This window comes from Zootoca vivipara, chromosome 6, assembly GCF_965207765.1.
Source record: "Zootoca vivipara chromosome 6, rZooViv2.hap1.1, whole genome shotgun sequence".
In the NCBI taxonomy this organism is placed as follows: Eukaryota; Metazoa; Chordata; class Lepidosauria; order Squamata; family Lacertidae; genus Zootoca; species Zootoca vivipara.
This window is the reverse complement of record NC_142589.1, coordinates 96,464,634-96,483,778: the sequence shown is the minus strand read 5'-3', so window position 1 is coordinate 96,483,778 and position 19,145 is coordinate 96,464,634. Positions and strand designations below refer to the sequence as shown.

At 51.5% G+C, this 19,145-nt stretch overlaps 1 protein-coding gene across 2 annotated transcripts in view; it reads left to right on the top strand.

The window, feature by feature from the left end:
- The window catches only part of LOC118087071 (3',5'-cyclic-AMP phosphodiesterase 4C), an 84,127-nt gene that overhangs the window by 6,670 nt on the left and 58,312 nt on the right, over positions 1-19,145 (top strand). For both annotated transcript variants that reach the window (XM_088671285.1, XM_035119374.3), the window contains exon 3: positions 9,275-9,492. In XM_088671285.1, the coding sequence (XP_088527411.1) occupies positions 9,275-9,492 (218 nt within the window). The remainder of the gene's footprint in view (positions 1-9,274; positions 9,493-19,145) is intronic.

Below are 19,145 nucleotides of genomic sequence, written 5' to 3'. Positions count from 1 at the left end.
TAGGAGTTGGCTGCTATGCCTAGGACAATTCAAGAAAGCAGAATGATGCATATGCTATGGTAATATATCAATAGAATCATGGAATTGTAGTCGGAAGGGACCACAAGGGTCATCTAGTCCAACCCCTGCAATGCAGGAATTTTTTCCCAAGGTGGGGCTTGAACCCATGACATGGTTGAAATATTATGCTGATATGCAGCAATGCCTCGGAGCCATCGTGACTGCGGCCGTGCCTTGCCTCGCCCTCGCCCGCCCTGCCACCCCCTCTCGCCTGCCCGACCCTCCCGTCCTCTCCAGCCAAGCAGGGTAGCCGCCGACGCTGCCAGCCCCAGAAGCACAAGGTGGCCGCCGCCACGATGTCGTCAGGCCAGCTGGCCCACGTTCCCACTTTGTGGCCCCACCCCTGAACGACTCTGCCTCCCCCCCCCCTAGTTTCGATCCTGGCTACGCCCCTGGGAGAGAACCTGGAGATGGACCCCAGTGTCCGGGGTGGAAACGCTTCTTCAGGTCTACTGGGCCTTTTAGGGCTCGGAAACGTCCTGGAAGCCAATGTAGGTCTTTCAGGACCGGTGTGATGTGGTCTCGGTGGCTGTTCCCAGTCCCCAGTCTGGCTGCCGCATTCTGGATTAGTTGCAGTTTCCGGGTCACCTTCCAAGAGCCCTACAGAGAGCACATGGCAGTAGTCCAGGCATGTCCAGAGTCCATTTCGGGGGCCTAATCCAGCCCTGTGGCAGCTTATTTCCTGGAGTAAAATCCTAAAAAGAAGGTCAACCACCCACGGCCCTTCACTTCATCAAATCTGGCCCTCCTTGAAAAAAGTTTGGACACCACTGCAGTCGTCCAAGCAGGAGATGGCCGGGGTGTGTGTGTCTGTGTCCAGTGGTCAAGAAGGTGATTTCTGCATGTGCCGTGAGGGAAGTGAGGGGCAGGTGGGGCTCGTCCCCCCAGGAAAAGGGAAACTCTGACCCTAAACCTAAATCTTGGGGAGAAGAAAAGGCTCTGCAAATCCTGAGTGGAGTCTTCCTTTGGTGACGGCAGGCAGGCCCTGGCTTGCCCTCTGGGTGCTAGGCAATGGGTGCCCCTTCTCTCCGGGTTCCTTGGCAACGGGTCACGCTTCCTGGGCTCCTTGTCAGTTAGCGGCGGAGGATCGGTTAAGAAGACGAGCAGCAATTTCCCCTCCTTCGGGGCTTTTCTTGGCCTCTTAGCATGCCAGCTGCGGTGCCCACCAGGGCTGGCAGGTCCTTGGCTCACAGATTCTGCGATGAGGCCCACCTCTGGGTCCAAATGTGCTTTTTTGGAATACATAATTCAAAGGCTTGGTGCTGACCTTGAAAGCCCTGAGCGGCCTCAGCCCAGGAGACCTGAAGGAGCGTCTCCACCCCGGACACCGGGGTCCATCTCCTGAGGGCCTTCTGGCGGTTCCCTCCCTGGGAGAAGCAAGGTTACAGGGAACCAGGCAGAGGGCCTCCTCGGTGGTGGCTCCCGCCCTGTGGAACACCCCCCCCCATCAGATGTCAAAGAAATAAACAACTACCTGACTTTTAGAAGACATCTGAAGGCAGCCCTGTTTGGGGAAGTTTTTAATGTTTGAGGTTTTCTTCTGCTTTTAAATATTCTGTTGGAAGCCACCCAGAGTGGCTGGGGAAACCCAGCCAGATGGGCGGGGTATAAAAATAAATTATTATTACTGTATTATTATTAGGCAGGCTTTGCAAAGCTCTTTTTTTATAAAGACATCCTGATTGATTTCTGTTCTCTCTGCTGCTTTTAAATGTTCTCCTGTTTGGGATTTGCCTTTAATTTTACTTTATACAGTATAACTGGTCTCCCCCTCCCCCATTGTGCTTCACTGGCCTAGAGACTGTGCAGGCCTTAATCAATATATTGTAATAATTATAATAACAGTCTGACAGTGGGACACACTCCCTCAAGGGTGTGGACGCTCTCCTTCACTGGAAGTTTTCAAGCAGAGGTCAGATGGCCACCTCTCAGGGACTCTCCTGCATTGTGTGTGTGTGGGGGGGGGTTGGACTAGATGGCCCCTGGGGGTCCCTTCCAGTCCTACGGTTCTGCAAAACAGCCAAGCTGCTTGGGAAAGCAAGCTTGAAAAGAGGGGAACAAGCAGCTAAAATAAAGATGCAGCAGTTAAACAAAATGTCTCCTGTTCCCTGGGCTGATGCTTGGCCCAAATCTCTTAGCGTGTGCCTGGATTTTGGGGAGGGGGATTCGAACCCACATCCCGCTTCCTCCAGCTCCCTTCTTGGAGGCCAGGTCTGGCAGGTGCTCTCAGGTGGAAATGATTGGCGGCCGAGCCGTGAGAGAGAGAGTGGCAGTGCGTGCCCGTAAGTGGCCATTAACCCTCCTGCGGCACTAATTGGCACCCCAGGGCAACCGTCAGAGAGAGAGAGAGAGAGAGAGAGAGAGAGAGAGAGAGAGAGAGAGAGAGAGAGAGCAGCTTGTTGGCAAGGAATCAGAAATGCAGGTGCTCCATCTGTGTGATTGTTCCTTAGCTGAGCCTTTTCCCAGTTGCAGAGGGAGATTTTCCCGTTCCTGCCAGCAAAGTGTCAAGGGCAAACCCAGGGTGGAGGGTGGGGGCGCCCCAGGGCCTGCCGCCTCCCCCCCCCCAACTTGGCACCTCCCAGCTGCCTGGGCCACTTCCACCTGAGCAGGCTGTGGGCACGACCTGGAATTGCCTGGGGGCCAGACAGTCAGGCCCTTGAGTTGTTCCTTTCAGCCAGCCAATTGTTGTTTTAATTTGTTGGAAGCCACCCAGAGTGGCCGGGGTACTAGTCAGATGAGCAGCATATAAAGTTGTTATTATTATGTGGTTGGAGGCAGAGGAGTGGTGGTGGGGGCACCAGCTGGGGAACCCCCAAGGGAAGAAGGCTCAGAGCCTGGGGAACGGGGTGACGATGAGCGGTCAGAGGGAGTAGAGTGGGCAGAGGAGTTGTGGGAAGCTGAAGAGGGAACAGGGTTTGGTGAGCGGGGAGATTCTGTGGCAGAGAGCAGTCCAGAATCAGAGGCAGAAGCGGAAGCAGGGCAAGAGGGAAGCCAAGAGGCAGAGATGAAGTCACAGGGGTCTCCCCCTCCTGCTGCGAGAAGCTCTGCTCCCCACTGGTTTCCCAGAACCAGGAGAGGCATGAAAAGAGCGGAGGAGAGGTTGGCTGCCCCCAGGCTCAGTCTCGGATTGCTTGGGGGGAAATGCTGGAGAGAAGGGGACTTTCATTCTCGGCAGCTGGTTTTCATGGCCTCAGACCACCAGGAATGAGCCGCTGTGCTCATTAGACCTCTGCCGAGTCTGTGAAGGTTGTGCTTTTGCGAATAATGATTTAGCTCCAACTTTGAACTCACCAGCATGTTGTTGTGACAGAAGTACTCCTGGATGAGGAATGGGAAAACCAGCATTCTTCCAGATATTACTGGAGGAATACAGTGCCTGTGTTTAGGAGAGGCATTCCCCCCTGAGAGGTGTGTGCTGGGTTTTAATAGATAGGAGAGGATATATCAATTGCAATTTATCCCTCCCAGCGCCTAATTTCAAAATCCCATCGTTGACAGAAGAATTAAAAGCTGAAAAATCTTACCTCGCACATTTTCTTACCACGCTTAACAAAGAATCAGGCAACAGGCTGGAAAGTAAGCTTAAGAATAAGATTTCCTTACTTTATAAAGATGCATTAGTTCACAGCAAAGGCAGCAGTAAAAACCACACTGGCAAAATATTTATATTTACAGTATAACCTGTTTCAGGTATGTACCTGGAGCAGAAGCCAGCAGAGGCCTGTCTGCACCCAATGCAGGTCAAAGGAAGAGAGAAAAGAACAGGAAGTACTCTATGCTCCTTCAATTCCAGGAGAGGAGGGGAAATGACATCACACAGAGACCTCTCTACCAATTGTATTTCTACGGTTTGAGTCTCTGCCAATCAGCAATACATTTCTGTGGTCTTAGCCCCATTCTCATGCTAACTAGCAAGAATATGCATTTGTTAGGTTTGGCTGATAAACTCCCCCAAGAAGAGGGCAGCTTCCTGTTTAAATGAGCACTCAGAACCACAAGGACTAGGAGCTTGTTTTTTTTTTAAGGGGAAGTCCAGAGCTTTGCATGTAGATGAAGCTCCCAGGGTTCAATCTCCAGTATCTCCAGTCCCCAAACCCTGGATTGCTGCTGTCACACTAAGCCAGAGGAGCCGAATCATAGAATCATGGAATCTTAGAACTGTAAAGTTGAAAAGGGACCCTGTGGGTCATCTAGTCCAACCCTCTGCAACACAGGAATATGCAGCTGCCCCAAGTTATCAGCATGCTCTAACCCAGGGTCAGCAACCTTTTTCAGCTGTGGGGCAGGCCACCATCCCTCAGACGATGGTGGGCCGGACTATATTTTTTTGGGGGAAATGAACGAATTTCTATACCCCACAAATAACCCAGAGATGCATTTTAAATAAAAGCACACATTCTACTCATGTAAAAACACGCCGATTCCTGGACTGTCTGTAGGCCGGATTGAGAAGGCGATTGGGCCGCATCTGGCCCATAGGCCTTAGGTTGCCTCCCCCTGCTCTAACCAACTGAGCTGTCCAGACAGACTGTTGAGCACCTTCCTCCCTTCCTGTTCTATTTGGCATCATGAGGACTGACACCTTGCTTTGTCTTCAGAGGAAGAACCAGATCTCACTGCCAAAGCATCTGCTTTCATTCCCCCTTCCTTTCCTTTTGCTAAAATGGCTCGCGTCGCTTCTTCTTCGGAGCGATGTCACTATGGAAGCAATAATAATGGAGGCGAAGGGATGAATTTTTAAAGCCTTTGCTGGAGGCTAACGCTTGCAGTTAATGGATGCTGTCCATAGATGGAGCTAGGAGATGGATCGAACTCAGCGCCTCTTCAATCAACCCACCCACCGTTACCCTCCCTCCCTCTCTAAGAGGCAGGGTGATGGGGATCTGGTAATCATAAGGACATCCGAAGAATCCAGGTGGACCACCTTCTTCTTCTTCTTCTTCGGCTACCCCTTGTAGCGGAGTAATATTGTCTCCCATGAACACAGTCTTAGCAGTGAGTCCGTACATGACTGTGGAGGCCAATTCTGGATCCACACATCCTTCCACAGTGGGGACATAGGTTTCTGGGTGGGAGCTGATCCTGGTGAGGGTTTGCCAAGCATGCCTTCCTCTCGGCGCGTTTCTCCCTCTTTTCCTGAGTTCGAGTGTCTTCAAAGTCCAGGACACCTTTGGGAAAGGCTGCTCTCCAACTGGAGCGCTCGCAGGCCAGTGTTTCCCACTTGTCGGTGTTTATACTACAGTTTTAAAGATTTGCCTTGAGAGAGTCTTTGAACCTCTTTTGTTGACCACCAGCATTACGCTTCCCATTTCTAAGTTCAGAATAGAGTAGTTGCTTTGGAAGACGATCATCAGGCATCCGCACAACATGACTGGTCCATCCAACGAAGTTGTTGTTGCTTCGACACTGGTGATCTTTGCTTCTTCCAGTACACTGCCTGTCTTTCCAAGTGATACGTGATTTTTTGGAGACACCATTGATGGAATCTTTTGAGGAGTTGGAGATGGTGTTTACAAGTGGTCGATGTTTCACAAGCATATAGTAAGGTTGGCAGGACAATAGCTTTGTAGGCAAGCAGTTTGGTTTCCCTGCGAATGTCCCGGCCTCAGGTGGACCAGGCCAATGGTCAGTCTAGCCCAGCATCCTGTTCTCACAGTGGCCAACCAGATGCCCCTCTGGGGAAACCCGCAAGCAGGATCTGGGCACAAGAGCAGTGCTCTCCCCTCCTGTGGCTTCCATCAACTGCCTTTCAGGAGCCTTGGTGCCTTCGACCATCATGGCCAGGAGCTCTCATAGAATCATAGAATCATAGAATCATAGAGTTGGAAGAGACCACAAGGGCCATCCAGTCCAACCCCCTGCCAAGCAGGAAACACCATCAAAGCATTCCTGACAGATGGCTGTCAAGCCTCTGCTTAAAGACCTCCAAAGAAGGAGACTCCACCACACTCCTTGGCAGCAAATTCCACTGCCGAACAGCTCTTACTGTCAGGAAGTTCTTCCTAATGTTGAGGTGGAATTTTCTTTCTTGTAGTTTGAATCCGTTGCTCCGTGTCCGCTTCTCTGGAGCAGCAGAAAACAACCTTTCTCCCTCCTTTATATGACATCCTTTTATATATTTGAACATGGTTATCATATCACCCCTTAACCTTCTCTTCTCCAGGCTAAACATACCCAGCTCCCTAAGCCGTTCCTCATAAGGCATCGTTTCCAGGCCTTTGACCATTTTGGTTGCCCTCTTCTGGACACGTTCCAGCTTGTCAGTATCCTTCTTGAACTGTGGTGCCCAGAACTGGACACAATACTCCAGGTGAGGTCTGACCAGAGCAGAATACAGTGGTACTATTACTTCCCTTGATCTAGATGCTATACTCCTATTGATGCAGCCCAGAATTGCATTGGCTTTTTTAGCTGCTGCATCACACTGCTGACTCATGTCAAGTTTGTGGTCAACCAAAACTCCTAGATCCTTTTCACATGTACTGCTCTCAAGCCAGGTGTCTCCCATCCTGTATTTGTGCCTTTCATTTTTTTTGCCCAAGTGTAGTACTTTACATTTCTCCTTGTTAAAATTCATCTTGTTTGCTTTGGCCCAGTTGTCTAATCTGTTAAGGTCATTCTGAAGTGTGATCCTGTCCTCTGGGGTGTTAGCCACCCCTCCCAATTTGGTGTCATCTGCAAACTTGCTCAGGATTCCCTCAAGCCCATCATCCAAGTCATTGATAAAGATGTTGAACAAGACTGGGCCCAAGACAGAACCCTGTGGCACCCCACTAGTCACTACTCTCCAGGATGAGGAGGAGCCATTGATGAGCACCCTTTGGGTTCGGTCAGTAAGCCAGCTACAAATCCACTGAATGGTAGCATTGTCTAGCCCACATTTTACCAGCTTCTTTACAAGAATATCATGGGGCACCTTGTCAAAGGCCTTGCTGAAATCAAGATAGGCTACATCCACAGCGTTCCCTTCATCTACCAGGCTTGTAATTCTGTCAAAAAATGAGATCAGATTAGTCTGACATGACTTATTTTTCAGGAACCCATGCTGACTTTTAGTGATCACAGAGTTTCTTTCTAGGTGCTCACAGACTGTTTGCATAATGATCTGCTCTAGAATCTTTCCTGGTATTGATGTCAGGCTGACTGGGCGGTAATTGTTTGGATCCTCTCTTTCCCCCTTTTTGAAAATAGGGACAACATTTGCCCTCCTCCAGTCTGCTGGAACTTCGCCTGTTCTCCAGGAATTTTCAAAGATTATTGCCAGTGGTTCTGAAATCACCTCTGCCAGTTCTTTTAATACTCTTGGATGTAGTTCATCTGGCCCTGGAGACTTGAATACATCTAAACTAGCCAAGTATTCTTGTACTACCTCCTTACTTATTCTGGGCTGTGTTTCCCCTGCTGAATCAGGGGAAAAACTCTCGATAACTCAACCCCCCTCCTTCAATTTGTCCAATCCTCTTTTGAAGGCAGGTTGTTCAGCGGCTGCCCCTGCCTCCTGAGGGATGGGGTTCAATAGTTTAGCCATGCGCAGTGTGGATGTTTACCCATATACTCTCAGTCTGCCTTCCAGGCTCCAGGTTGTGGACGTATCCACAAGTGTAGACATCCTTTACATATAATGCGACTTCTTTCTTGTTTGATCTATTCCTTTTGAATAGTTTATTCTCCTCCATTTCTACATTTCAGTCTCATCCCACTAGATTTCCGTTACCTCTGTTAAGTCGTATTTGTCATCCTGTATTGTCAGGGGACTTCCCTACAGGGAGCCTCCCCCCCCCCATCATCCTGACCAATGGTTTCAAACTACAAGAAAGAAGATTCCACCTAAACATTAGGCGGGTGGGGAATGAAAGGAGGGGGAAAAACTTGGATGTCCATTTCCAAAATATAACATTAGGAAGAACATCCTGACAGTAAGAGCTGTTCGGCAGTGGAATTTGCTGCCAAGGAGTGTGGTGGAGTCTCCTTTGGAGGTCTTTAAGCAAAGGCTTGACAGCATATGTCAAGAATGCTTTGATGGTGCTTCCTGCTCGGCAGGGGGTTGGACTGGATGGCCCTTGTGGTCTCTTCCAACTCTATGATTCTATGATTCTATGACCAGCACAAGCAGCAGCAGCGGGTCAGGGGGAGGAAATGAGGATGGGAGCAGAGTGGAGGAGGCACGGCTCAGCGATGTATCAGAGCCCCTGCACCACTCCAGCCAACAAGGAGGAGAAGGAGCCCAGCCGCTTCCGGCGCCCGAATTGAGGCACGTGACCAAACGCAAGGTTAGAGGGAGGCGTTTTGGGGGTGCCCAAGCTATTATGCTGGCCCCAGAACAGAAGGGCGCCATTGCCGGATTCTGCGAGTGACTAGGAGGTCATGTTTTCCACTATCTCCGCACTGTAAATACTATGCACAATAAAACCGTTAAAGACAGAATGGACTTGGGCGTGTTTACTCGGGAGTAGCCGCAACATGTATCAAGAGCTCAAATTCTTCTCGCTTGTTCCCCATACTCTCTGCATTAGTATAGAGACAACTGAAACCACAGAATCACAGAACTGTAGAGTTGGAAGGGACCTTGAAGGCCATCTAGTCCAACCCCCTGCAATGCAGGAATCCTGCCCCACAGCTGTTCCTGGGTGAGGTCAAGTATAATTTGGGGCAGGAAGAAACAGATGTGCAAATATAGAATGGGGGACACATGGCTTACTAGCAGGACATGTGAAAGGGATCTAGGGGTCTTGGTGGACCACAAGCTGAATATAAGTCAACTGAGTGTTGCAGCAGCAAAAAAAAGCAAATGTTCTTCTAGGCAGCCACATGCACTGACCCAGAAGTCATTCCCTCCAGCCGCTTCCTCCTTGTAGTTTCCTACCCCTTAGCAGGTTTCTGCAGCACCACCACAGCTTCCAACGATCCTATTTAATCCAGCACTTTGTTGAGGACTAGAATCTTCATTTTATTTAGTCCCTTGGGCCTTTTATTCAGAGCTGTAGTGTGTCATTCCAACTCGGCTTCCTGTTTCTGATAGCAGGGCACACAAGCAACAGCGTTCCATTGTGGTTCGTCCCTTTGCAGCTGGTGTTCACAGGTAGACTGCCTCTGAAGCTGGGGGTTCTCTTTATTTTAGAAAGACGGGCAACCTGGCAGCCGGGCAAGGAAAGGGCACCTCCCCAATGGCCTGAGCCCCCTGCTGACTCCCCCCTCTTTTTTCTCCCCCCCCCAGAGATCCCGAGAGCAGCTGGACTTGGGGCCCAGCGTCGGAGCTCTCCCAGGGAACGCCGTCAAGCGCCGTTTCTCGGGGACGCTGTTGCTTCCGCCCCTCGCCTCCCGGCATGTGGCAGGCGGAGACCTCAGCCGTGCCCTAGAGCCAGAACACAGCAGAGTTGTTTTCACCATCGAGGAGGCCGCCCCGGCCAGCACCAAAGGCACCAGCGTTCTGAGGTAAGAGGTAGAGTTTCCCCCGATAATGTCGAGAAGGAAAGTCCCAGGAAGAGAGCGGGGCATGTCGTGGGCTTTCAAATCTGCATGGTTTTGGGTGGCATCTGAGCCTGCACAGAGAAGGAGAGCCAGTGTGGTGTAGTGGTTAAGAGCGATAGACTCATAATCTGGGGAACCAGGTTCGTGTCTCCGCTCCTCCACATGCAGCTGCTGGGTGACCTTGGGCTAGTCACACTTCTCTGAAGTCTCTCAGCCCCACTCACCTCACAGAGTGTTTGTTGTGGAGGAGGAAGGGAAAGGAGAATGTTAGCCGCTTTGAGACTCCTTCGGGTAGTGATATAGCGGGATATCAAATCCAAACTCCTCCTCCTCCTCCTCCTCCTCCTCCTCCTCCTCCTCCTCCTCCTCCTCCTCCTCTCTCTTCTTCTTCTTCTTCTTCTTCTTCTTCTTCTTCTTCTTCTTCTTCTTCTTCTTCTTCTTCTTCTTCTTAGAATTTAGGAGCTAAGAACTGCCTCTCACATCTCTCTTTTTGGGTAGAGTCTCCATTCCGTGCCAAGATCGAACTCGTGCAGCCAGCATCCTCTGGGGTGGAGAGGGGGTGTGTGGCGGGGAGAGTCCCTCGAGGGCCAGAGAGCAAGCCGGGGGGGGCACATCTGGCCTCTCCCCCGGCCTGTGGCTCACAAACCCTGCAGTTCTGTTTACCTCTTAGAGAGGAGAGGAAAGAAAAGATTAGGAAGATTGCCAATTTATTTTCCCTGGTAAGGCTCCTGTGCATTTTTCACAGCTCTGTAGCAGGCAGAAATCGAGATCCCTCAGCCACTCTCTTTGCCTTGGCGATAAAAGTGATTTGGATGGCAGCATTTCTGCCTGCGAGTCCCCCTTCCCCGCATGATGCACCAGAGGCAGGAGGAAGGAATTGGAGCAGTCAAACCACTTTATTGCTCGTCTTGGTAATAATTAAGCTGTTGCAGAAATTGACTGGCTGATTGATTGAATTTCCTTTGCTTTTCCACTGCAAGGCACAAAACCAGCTTCTGTGGGAAGGAGGGGCGGGCGGGCAATCGTTTCGGGCAGATTAAATTTCAATTCTGGTTTAAAGACGTGTTTGCATAGAAAGTTTCCTGCCTGGTTGCAAGTTCAATTTCTGGCAGCATCCCGGGGGGGGGGGGGCTTGGGCAGACACCTCCCCCCACCCCCTGAAACTCTGGAGAGCTGCTGCTTCTGGTCAGTGTAGCCAGTGTTGAGCTAAGTCTGATTCTGTATGAAACAGCTCCCTATTAAAATCAGAACACTGAGGACTAGAATCTTGCCCTTAGGGGAAGGAACGTAGCCAAGGTTCAATCCTACATGGTTCAATCCTAGATGACATCTCTATGTGGGGCCGGGGGAAAGGACTCCTCTCTCACACACCCTGGAGAGCTGCTGCCAGTCTGTGCAGACCTCACTGAGCTTGATAGGCCAAAGGCCTGGCTCAGCATCAAGGTAGTTTCTGTTGGTGTTTTTACATCATCTCCCCCCACCTCCCCTTTATGCGCCATCCGTCAAAGAGAAGGAGCCGCTTGAGGGTTTTCAATCGCTGCTTTGTAATTTCTGCTGGCTGCAAAAATAGTTTAGGGGTGTTTGTGTGCATCTTAACATTTATTTCTCCCCCAGTTTGGACAGGGACAGCTCCCAAAGCCAAAGGAATAAATAAACCAGTTGTGTCTGCATTTGCCTGGCATTTGTTGGTGCCGGTTTAAATGAGAATGGGCTGGTGGTGCAGTTAAGGGTGACTCAGCTGACAGCAGCAGGGGCTCCCCAAAAAAGGGAAACAGGTGAGCAGCAAGGCTAGCACTCTTGCCACCCCTTGCCCAGGACAGGCAGAATTGTAGAGTTGGAAGTAGTCCAAATCCCTGAGTCTCCCAGGTCTGAATCCAACACTCTAACCACTACACAACACAGTCTCGCTAGCCACTCTAGGGCACCCCGCTAACATCAACCATCACATCCTGCACCCTGCAGTGGGAGGAGAGGCACCCCAGAAGTAGCTGGCACCGTTCCTTGCACCCGCCCAACCCCACACGCTAAAAACACGCAGGACTCCTGGGTTCTGTTTAACGCCGGGCATAGGGGTCCTCTTGGTAACCCACTCAGGGGGCTCAGAGCACGGGGCTGCCCTAAGGTTGCTTCTGAGGAGCTGAGGGGCCGGGTTTGACTTCGGATTCCTCAGGGCTGCAGCATGTAATTCCTGCATTATGCGGGGGTTGGTCTAGATGTCCCTCAGGGTCCCTTCCAGCTCTACAATTCTATTCTTCTATGCTCCCGAATAAAAGAAGAGCCTGCTGCTGGGAAACAAACATGTACAGAGCGCGCCCATTCTCGTCGCCTCTGGCCTGAGCACTCTGTCTCCTTTCCCAGACAGAGAGGGCGCCCCTCGCCGCCCCTTCTAGTCTGACCACTGTGTGAGCTGCTTTTTTGGGTGGCGGGAGGTGGGGCGGGGAGGAGAGGGGAGGGGAGGGGAGGGCTGTCGGCAGCTTGGCTCCCACCCTCCCTCCCTCCCTCCCTCCCACCCTCGCCCGGCTAATGAGCTCCAAATAAATCTCGCCCGGAGCGCGCTGTGACTGTCAGCGCCGGCTCTATATAAGGGAGAGCGCGGGCCGGCGAGGCGGAGGCGGTGTCTGGAGCGCACGGGGAGAAGCCGGGCTGCCCCGAGAAAGTTTGCCGCCTCGAGCTCTTTCCCTCGCCTGCCTCTGCGCCTGTGCCCGGTCGGCTCCGGCCCTCGGCTTCAGCACCGCGCGATGGCGGACAGCTCTTCCCGGCGCGCCTTCGAGCTGAGCCGCCAAGGCGCCGGGCTCGCCAAGCCGCCCAAGCACCTGTGGCGCCAGCCGCGCACGCACATCCGCATCAAGCAGCGCTTCCACTCCGACACCGAGCGAGACCGCCAGGCCCGCGCTTCCCTCCGGCCGGCCCTCCAGAACCCCAGGATGTCCTGGCCTTCGTCGCTCCACCGCCGGTAAGAGCGCGCGTCCTCCGACGGAGCATCCCCTCCCAGCCGCCCCTTCAAGGGGCGATGCTTAAGGAAGCCCTTCCTTAGCTCGGCTGCGCCTGCGAGCAGCGCACACGAGCACCGCGCGTCTTACTTCGGAGAGATCCGTCTCTTCCGAGGAGACCGAATTGTAGAGTTGGAAGAGATCCAGAGAGGCATCTAGTCCAGCCCCCTGCATAGAATCATAGAATCATAGAATCATAGAGTTGGAAGAGACCACAAGGGCCATCCAGTCCAACCCCCTGCCAAGCAGGAAACACCATCAAAGCATTCCTGACAGATGGCTGTCAAGCCTCTGCTTAAAGACCTCCAAAGAAGGAGACTCCACCACACTCCTTGGCAGCAAATTCCACTGCCGAACAGCTCTTACTGTCAGGAAGTTCTTCCTAATGTTTAGGTGGAATTTTCTTTCTTGTAGTTTGAATCCGTTGCTCCGTGTCCGCTTCTCTGGAGCAGCAGAAAACAACCGTTCTCCCTCCTCTATATGACATCCTTTTATATATTTGAACATGGTTATCATATCACCCCTTAACCTTCTCTTCTCCAGGCTAAACATACCCAGCTCCCTAAGCCGTTCCTCATAAGGCATCGTTTCCAGGCCTTTGACCATTTTGGTTGCCCTCTTCTGGACACGTTCCAGCTTATCAGTATCCTTCTTGAACTGTGGTGCCCAGAACTGGACACAATACTCCAGGTGAGGTCTGACCAGAGCAGAATACAGTGGTACTATTACTTCCCTTGATCTAGATGCTATACTCCTATTGATGCAGCCCAGAATTGCATTGGCTTTTTTAGCTGCTGCATCACACTGCTGACTCATGTCAAGTTTGTGGTCAACCAAAACTCCTAGATCCTTTTCACATGTACTGCTCTCAAGCCAGGTGTCTCCCATCCTGTATTTGTGCCTTTCATTTTGTCTGCCCAAGTGTAGTACTTTACATTTCTCCTTGCAGTGGAGGCGCGCCTTCCAGCAGGACTGCTGAGCGACGCACCTGGGGGAAGGAGATGTTAGCGTCTTTGGGGTGGGGTGGTGGGAGATGGGTGTTAATTTGGCCACGAGGCCCCTGGGCGGTCTTATGTTGGAGGAAGGCGCAGAAGCCGCGTGCGTAATGATCCGTTTTCTTTCCCCTCTCCGGAGACGGAGACCTCCGTATCCTCTGAGGTTCCAAAGATGCGCCGTCGGGGTGGATCAAGAAGCCTTCGCGGAGAGGGGGCGTTGGGGAGGGGGGGTCTGGAGAGGCGAGAGAGGACTTCTAATTTGAGGGAAGTACCTTGTGGAGAGGCAGGGCGCAGCAGCAGGCCAGCAGAGCGCATCCTGAATTTGGAGAGGTTTCGGTTAATGAGCTTCCTGCGCTCTGACACTCTCTGGATGACAGCTCTTCGGGGTGGCTGGGCGACCTGAGAGGGGCGGGGGAGAGAAACGTGGCTACTTATTTTGGATGCCCCCCCATCTCCTTCACCCAAGGCAAGGCGTGGGGCCCCACTAAGAACCTGTGGGCGCGCTGGCGCTCCACGGACGCATCGCCTCTCCTCTCTGAAGCTGCCCTTTGCGCTGAGTAGGGAATGGGGGGGGGCTACATTTGATTTGGGGGGGGGAGGGAGATCTTGCATTATTGGAGAAGCTTCGGAGCTGCGCGCATCCCGCATTTGGAGAGAGTCTCTGCGTGCTCCGAGCCCGAGCCCATCCTGTTTTTGGAGAGACCGGGAGGTGCGGGGCGTGGTCAGCAGAGCTTTTAGCGGGTGTCTGAGAAGGGTCTTTGCGGTGGGTGCGGTAAGGGCGTGGACCAGGGGGGCGCCTGGCCAGGATGCGGGGTGGTCTCTGTCGCCGGGCAAACCCCTCTCCATGGATACCTGACCCAAACGGGCATTTTCGGCCGGAAAGGAAGTTCGCTGGTCCTCCTTTCATTCCCCCTCCCCCCCCCGCAAGCAGTTTAGAGGAACCGGGCGGGGGACAGATCTCCGTCCGTGGCAGAGCATTTTAAGCGCCACTGAGCTGTTGTCCTTGCCCTCCAAATAATGCAGTCTTCTAGTCCTCGTGATTCTGGTTTCAGCAGGAAGGCGCTTCATACCCAGTCAGACCATTGGTCCCGGTAGCTCTCATCCCTATCTGGAGATTCAGCCTGGAAATCTTTTGGATGGTGCAAAACAGGCGTTTCATTGCTGAGCTATGGCGCTCCTCTAATGATATAGCAAGATTCTAGTCCTCATGGTGCAGAATAGTTGCCCCCTCCATGCGACAGCCACTGCCTCTCAGCCTAACTAACCTACCTTGCGGGGGTTGTGGGGATTAAATGAGGCGTGGGAGATGTCTAGAGTCAGAGGATAAAACCAACACCGTTAGATGTATTGCTGGTTTAATGGTTCTTGTATTTGTGTTAAAACCAATAAAAAGTGTTTTGTTTTGTTTTTTAAAACTGAGGCATGGGAGGAGAACCGTGCAAGCTGCCCTGGGCTCCTTGGAGGAAAAGGTGGGATAGAAACACAAGAATATATTCTATTATCTTAAGCAGCTCCTTTCAGGCAGGGAGTCTTTTCCTGGCCCTGCCTGGAGACACCAAGGATTGAACCCGGGGACCTTTTGCATGCAGATGAAGTGCTCTAACCACTGAGCATCATAGCTGCCAAGTTCTCCCTTTTTTAAGGGAAATTCCCTTATGCTGAATAGGCTTTCTCATGAGAAAAGGGAAAACTTGGCAGCTATGCTGAGCATGCTTCTGCACTGTGACTTTGCCGCCTCCGTGCCCCAAAGGGAGAGCCCGGGGAGTCCGAGATGAGCTGCCCTCCTTTTATTCTCTTTCCGCTCATTTCCTCGAGGTCCTCCAGGTGCAATTTGCCAGCCTGGATGTTCCAGTCCGAGCGGGAGAGAGAATAATGAGGTTGGTTTCTGCAGCGGTTTTTGTACTGAAGAGAACAAAGCCAGCCTCTCTCTCTCTCTCTCATTTTCTTTTGCCAGATGGAATTGTCTGTGCAGGGACGGGGGGGGGGGGAATAGGAGAAACAGGAGATGGTTCAGAAATGCCTGCATTTATATGACTAAGAATAAGGCAGCTTCTCATACCTCCGTTTCAACCAAAACCTTCATTCAGGAGCATTAGGAAAATGAAGCCTCCCGAGGCAGGGAACATTGCAGCCGCCTGGTCTGCTAAGGCAGCATGTCGCTGTTGTCCTCTTAAAGTGAGGCAGAAAGCGTTTCCCTTTGGGGGGGGTGATGGGTGCCGACTTCTGGGTTTCGTGAGCTGCTTTGTCAGGGCGAAAGCCCCCCTGCAGAGCCATGGAGACCCTATGAGGTTCCGTCAGGAAATGGTCTGTTTGCCGATCAATCTGCCCTGCCACTATTTTTTCCCTCCCGTATCGCCATGTTCCCCCTCCCGTTCGCTGCCACCTGTGCCGCCGGTGTCATTGGCCTGCCAAGACCCCTGTCCTGAAAGCGCTTCTGTTGAACCCTGACTTGCAGCTGCTCTTAGCCGGGTGCTTCCTTGCTGCCCACCCAGAAGGCGGCCAAGTCCCCTCCCCCCACCCAGAGTCTCCTTTTGGCGCCAGCAACGCCACAGATGGCAGCGCATTCCGTGTTTTATTTCTGGGAATAAAACCTTCAGCCCTGGATGGAGAGGCCCCAGCCTGTGGGCGTTTCTTTTCCAAATGCCATTTTGGAAAGAGTTTGCCCTGTGGCGCTCAGGACAGAGCGGGGACTAGCATGCTGGCTGAATTCTTTTTCTTTCAGGGGGACACACAGAAAGGGAATCAGATTGCCCTGATCCAGCACGCCTCTGTTTGTGTCCTCCGACAGGTCTCTGAGAGACCTCTTTGTGTAGACGACAAAATAGAGCTTCCATGGAGAGAGGCAGGCTACCTCTGAACACCTTTCCTCTGAGGAGCTCAAAGACAAAGAACATGACTTTCCCACCTCCCCCTTCCAGCCTCACAACAACCCTGTGAGGTAGGTCAGGCTGAGAGAGAGCAAGCAGGGCAAGTTTGCCTGTCGTGAGCTTCATGGCCAAGCAGGGAGTTGAAACCTTGGCTCCCCGGGTCCCCCTGCTTTAACCACTGGACACCCCCACCAACAGTGCTCTCTTGCCAAAGAGGGTGTGCGTTGTGCCTCTGTGCGATCCAGTGACCTCTTTCTGCTGAGAGTGGTTGTGGAGCTAGACCAAAATGCTTGTTTACAAAGCTATAGTACTACCAACCTTACTGGATGCTTGTGAAACATGGACCGTTTATAAACGCCATCTCCAACTCCTCGAAAGATTCCATCAACGGGGTCTCCGGAATTTTTTACACTTTGCTTGGGGAGACAGGTGAACTAATATCAGTGTACTGGAAGAAGCAAAGATCACCAGTGTCGAAGCAATGGTTCTTCAACATCAGCTTCGTCGGACTGGTCATGTTGTGCAGATGACTGATGATCGTCTTCCAAAGCAACTCCTCTATTCCGGACTTATAAATGGAAAGCATAATGCTGGTGGTCAACAAAAGAGGTTCAAAGACTCTCTCGAGGCAAATCTTTAAAACTGTTGTATAAACACCGACAACTGGGAAACAATGGCCTGCAAGCGCTCCAGTTGGAGAACAGCCTCTACCAAAGGTGTCCTGGACTTTGAAGACACTCGAACTCAGGACGCAAGGGAGAAACGTGCTAAGAGGAAGGCATGCTTGGCAAACCCTCACCGGGATCAACTCCCGCCCGGAAACCTATGTCCCCACTGCGGAAGGATGTGTGGATCCAGAATTGGCCTCCACAGTCACTTACGGACTCACTGCTAAGACCGTGTTTATGGAAGACAATCTTACTTGGCTACACAGGATCACCAAGGAAGAAGACGAAGACGAAGACGAAGACGAAGAAGAAGAAGAAGAAGAAGAAGAAGAAGAAGAAGAAGAAGCTGTCTGTTTGATGTTGGCACCATCAGAGCAGGTGGTACCCGTGGAACAGGAACCAGGCATTCCTGGGGGGAAGACAGAGGGGCAGCCTGCTCAACAAGATTCTGCGATGCCCTGAAACCCCTGGGACTCTCTTTGCCCTAAAGTGCAATGTCCCCAAAAGGCTGTTTGACGGATCCATCCTTTGCCAAACTGCAGAGTACAGGGCAGATGGTCTCTATGGCAGCCTCTGAGCCCTTCCCAAACTGAAGCCTGTTTATTTTTAATACCAAAGTCTGAGATGATTGACAGGGAGGAGAAAGCGAGAGGTTTGTGTGTTTGTGTTTGTGTGTGCCACATGTACACTCGTACACCATCGCAGCAGAACGATTTTTGTCTCGGAACAGGATGCCACCTGCCATCTGAAACTCCGACGACGACAAACCTTGCAACTAGCTTAGTGTTGAATATATTTGCAGAGGGGAAATGAAGGCTTGCTTTGAAAAGAGTTGAATGGGGCAGGTTCTTGAGGGGCGAGAATGGCGACGGCAAACTATGCCAAACAGACTTCAACGAAGAGCTTTGTGCTGTTATAGTTTTTTGGGGGAGGGGCCCTAAACCCTAGAAATTAATAAATTGCGTAGGATTTGGATAATTAGGGATGTGAAGGGAGAAATACCAGCTGCAGAAGAATTTTGCCTAGGCAAAACCACCTGACCAAACCAGGGACGTTTAAGAAACAATACAAGGTCATTGAGGGCCATTGGCAATGCAAGAGAATTTCTTCCCCCTTGCCGAGAGGTGTGGACAGAGACTGGGGGTTGTGGGAATGTTGTGGATAGTAGGAGAGGATATTTTGATTAAATATTATCCTTCCTCACTCACGCTAGTGAGTCAGTAGCAGAGTACATTCCCCTGTATATTGCAGGAAGCTAGCTGGTAGATTCGTTTGAATCTCTTGAGTTAAGCAAGTCAGTCTGGCTTGTCCAAATTGGATTGATCCTGGTAAATTCCCCTTTAATCCCTTTTAAAATGAATAAGGACACAGCAGTCTTCTCTTAAAAGGAACAAGAAGTTTACTTACATTCAGTTCACAGTATGATCCTGAAGGGAGGCTCTAGCTTGTAGTTACAGAAGAGAGAGGGGGTTTATCCCATGTGGGGACTGAGCCCATGTGCTGCTGGCGGAGAGCCAGCAGACAGCAAAGGACATCGAGATGGAATAAATCGAAGAAGAAGGGATGATGGCTGCATGACCGGCCCTTTGATGGGGTCTGCCAGGGTCACACCCATCTACCTGGTCCCACACAGAGGGAAGATTGTCCAGACCAGGTCAGACAGGAAGTCCTCCTGGTTGGAGGAACATGCCCCTGTGGGTCAGTCCATGAGTGCTGTCCATGAGTTGGAGTCTTGAATTGCTGGAGCAACAAAAATCCTTTCTACTTGCATATATATATATATATGTATCTATATCTGCAAAGCTTGTGAGCTGTATGTATATATAGCAATGCCTTGACCTGTATTACTGAAGCCTTATCTTCTGCAGGAATTTTGAACCTTCAGGTGCCACTGTGTAGGTAAGGTCTGTTACGTGGGTATCTCAGCACCATAAATCTCTGTGCCACATAAAGAAGTCTTTTCTTTCATCTGTCTTGAATCAACACTCCGCTTCATCGGAAGTCCCTCTGTTCCAGTGTTCTGAGAGAGGAAGAGAAAACTTCTCTCTATCTTCTTTATCCATCATCATTTTTTATGTCATGTCTGCTGTTCTCATC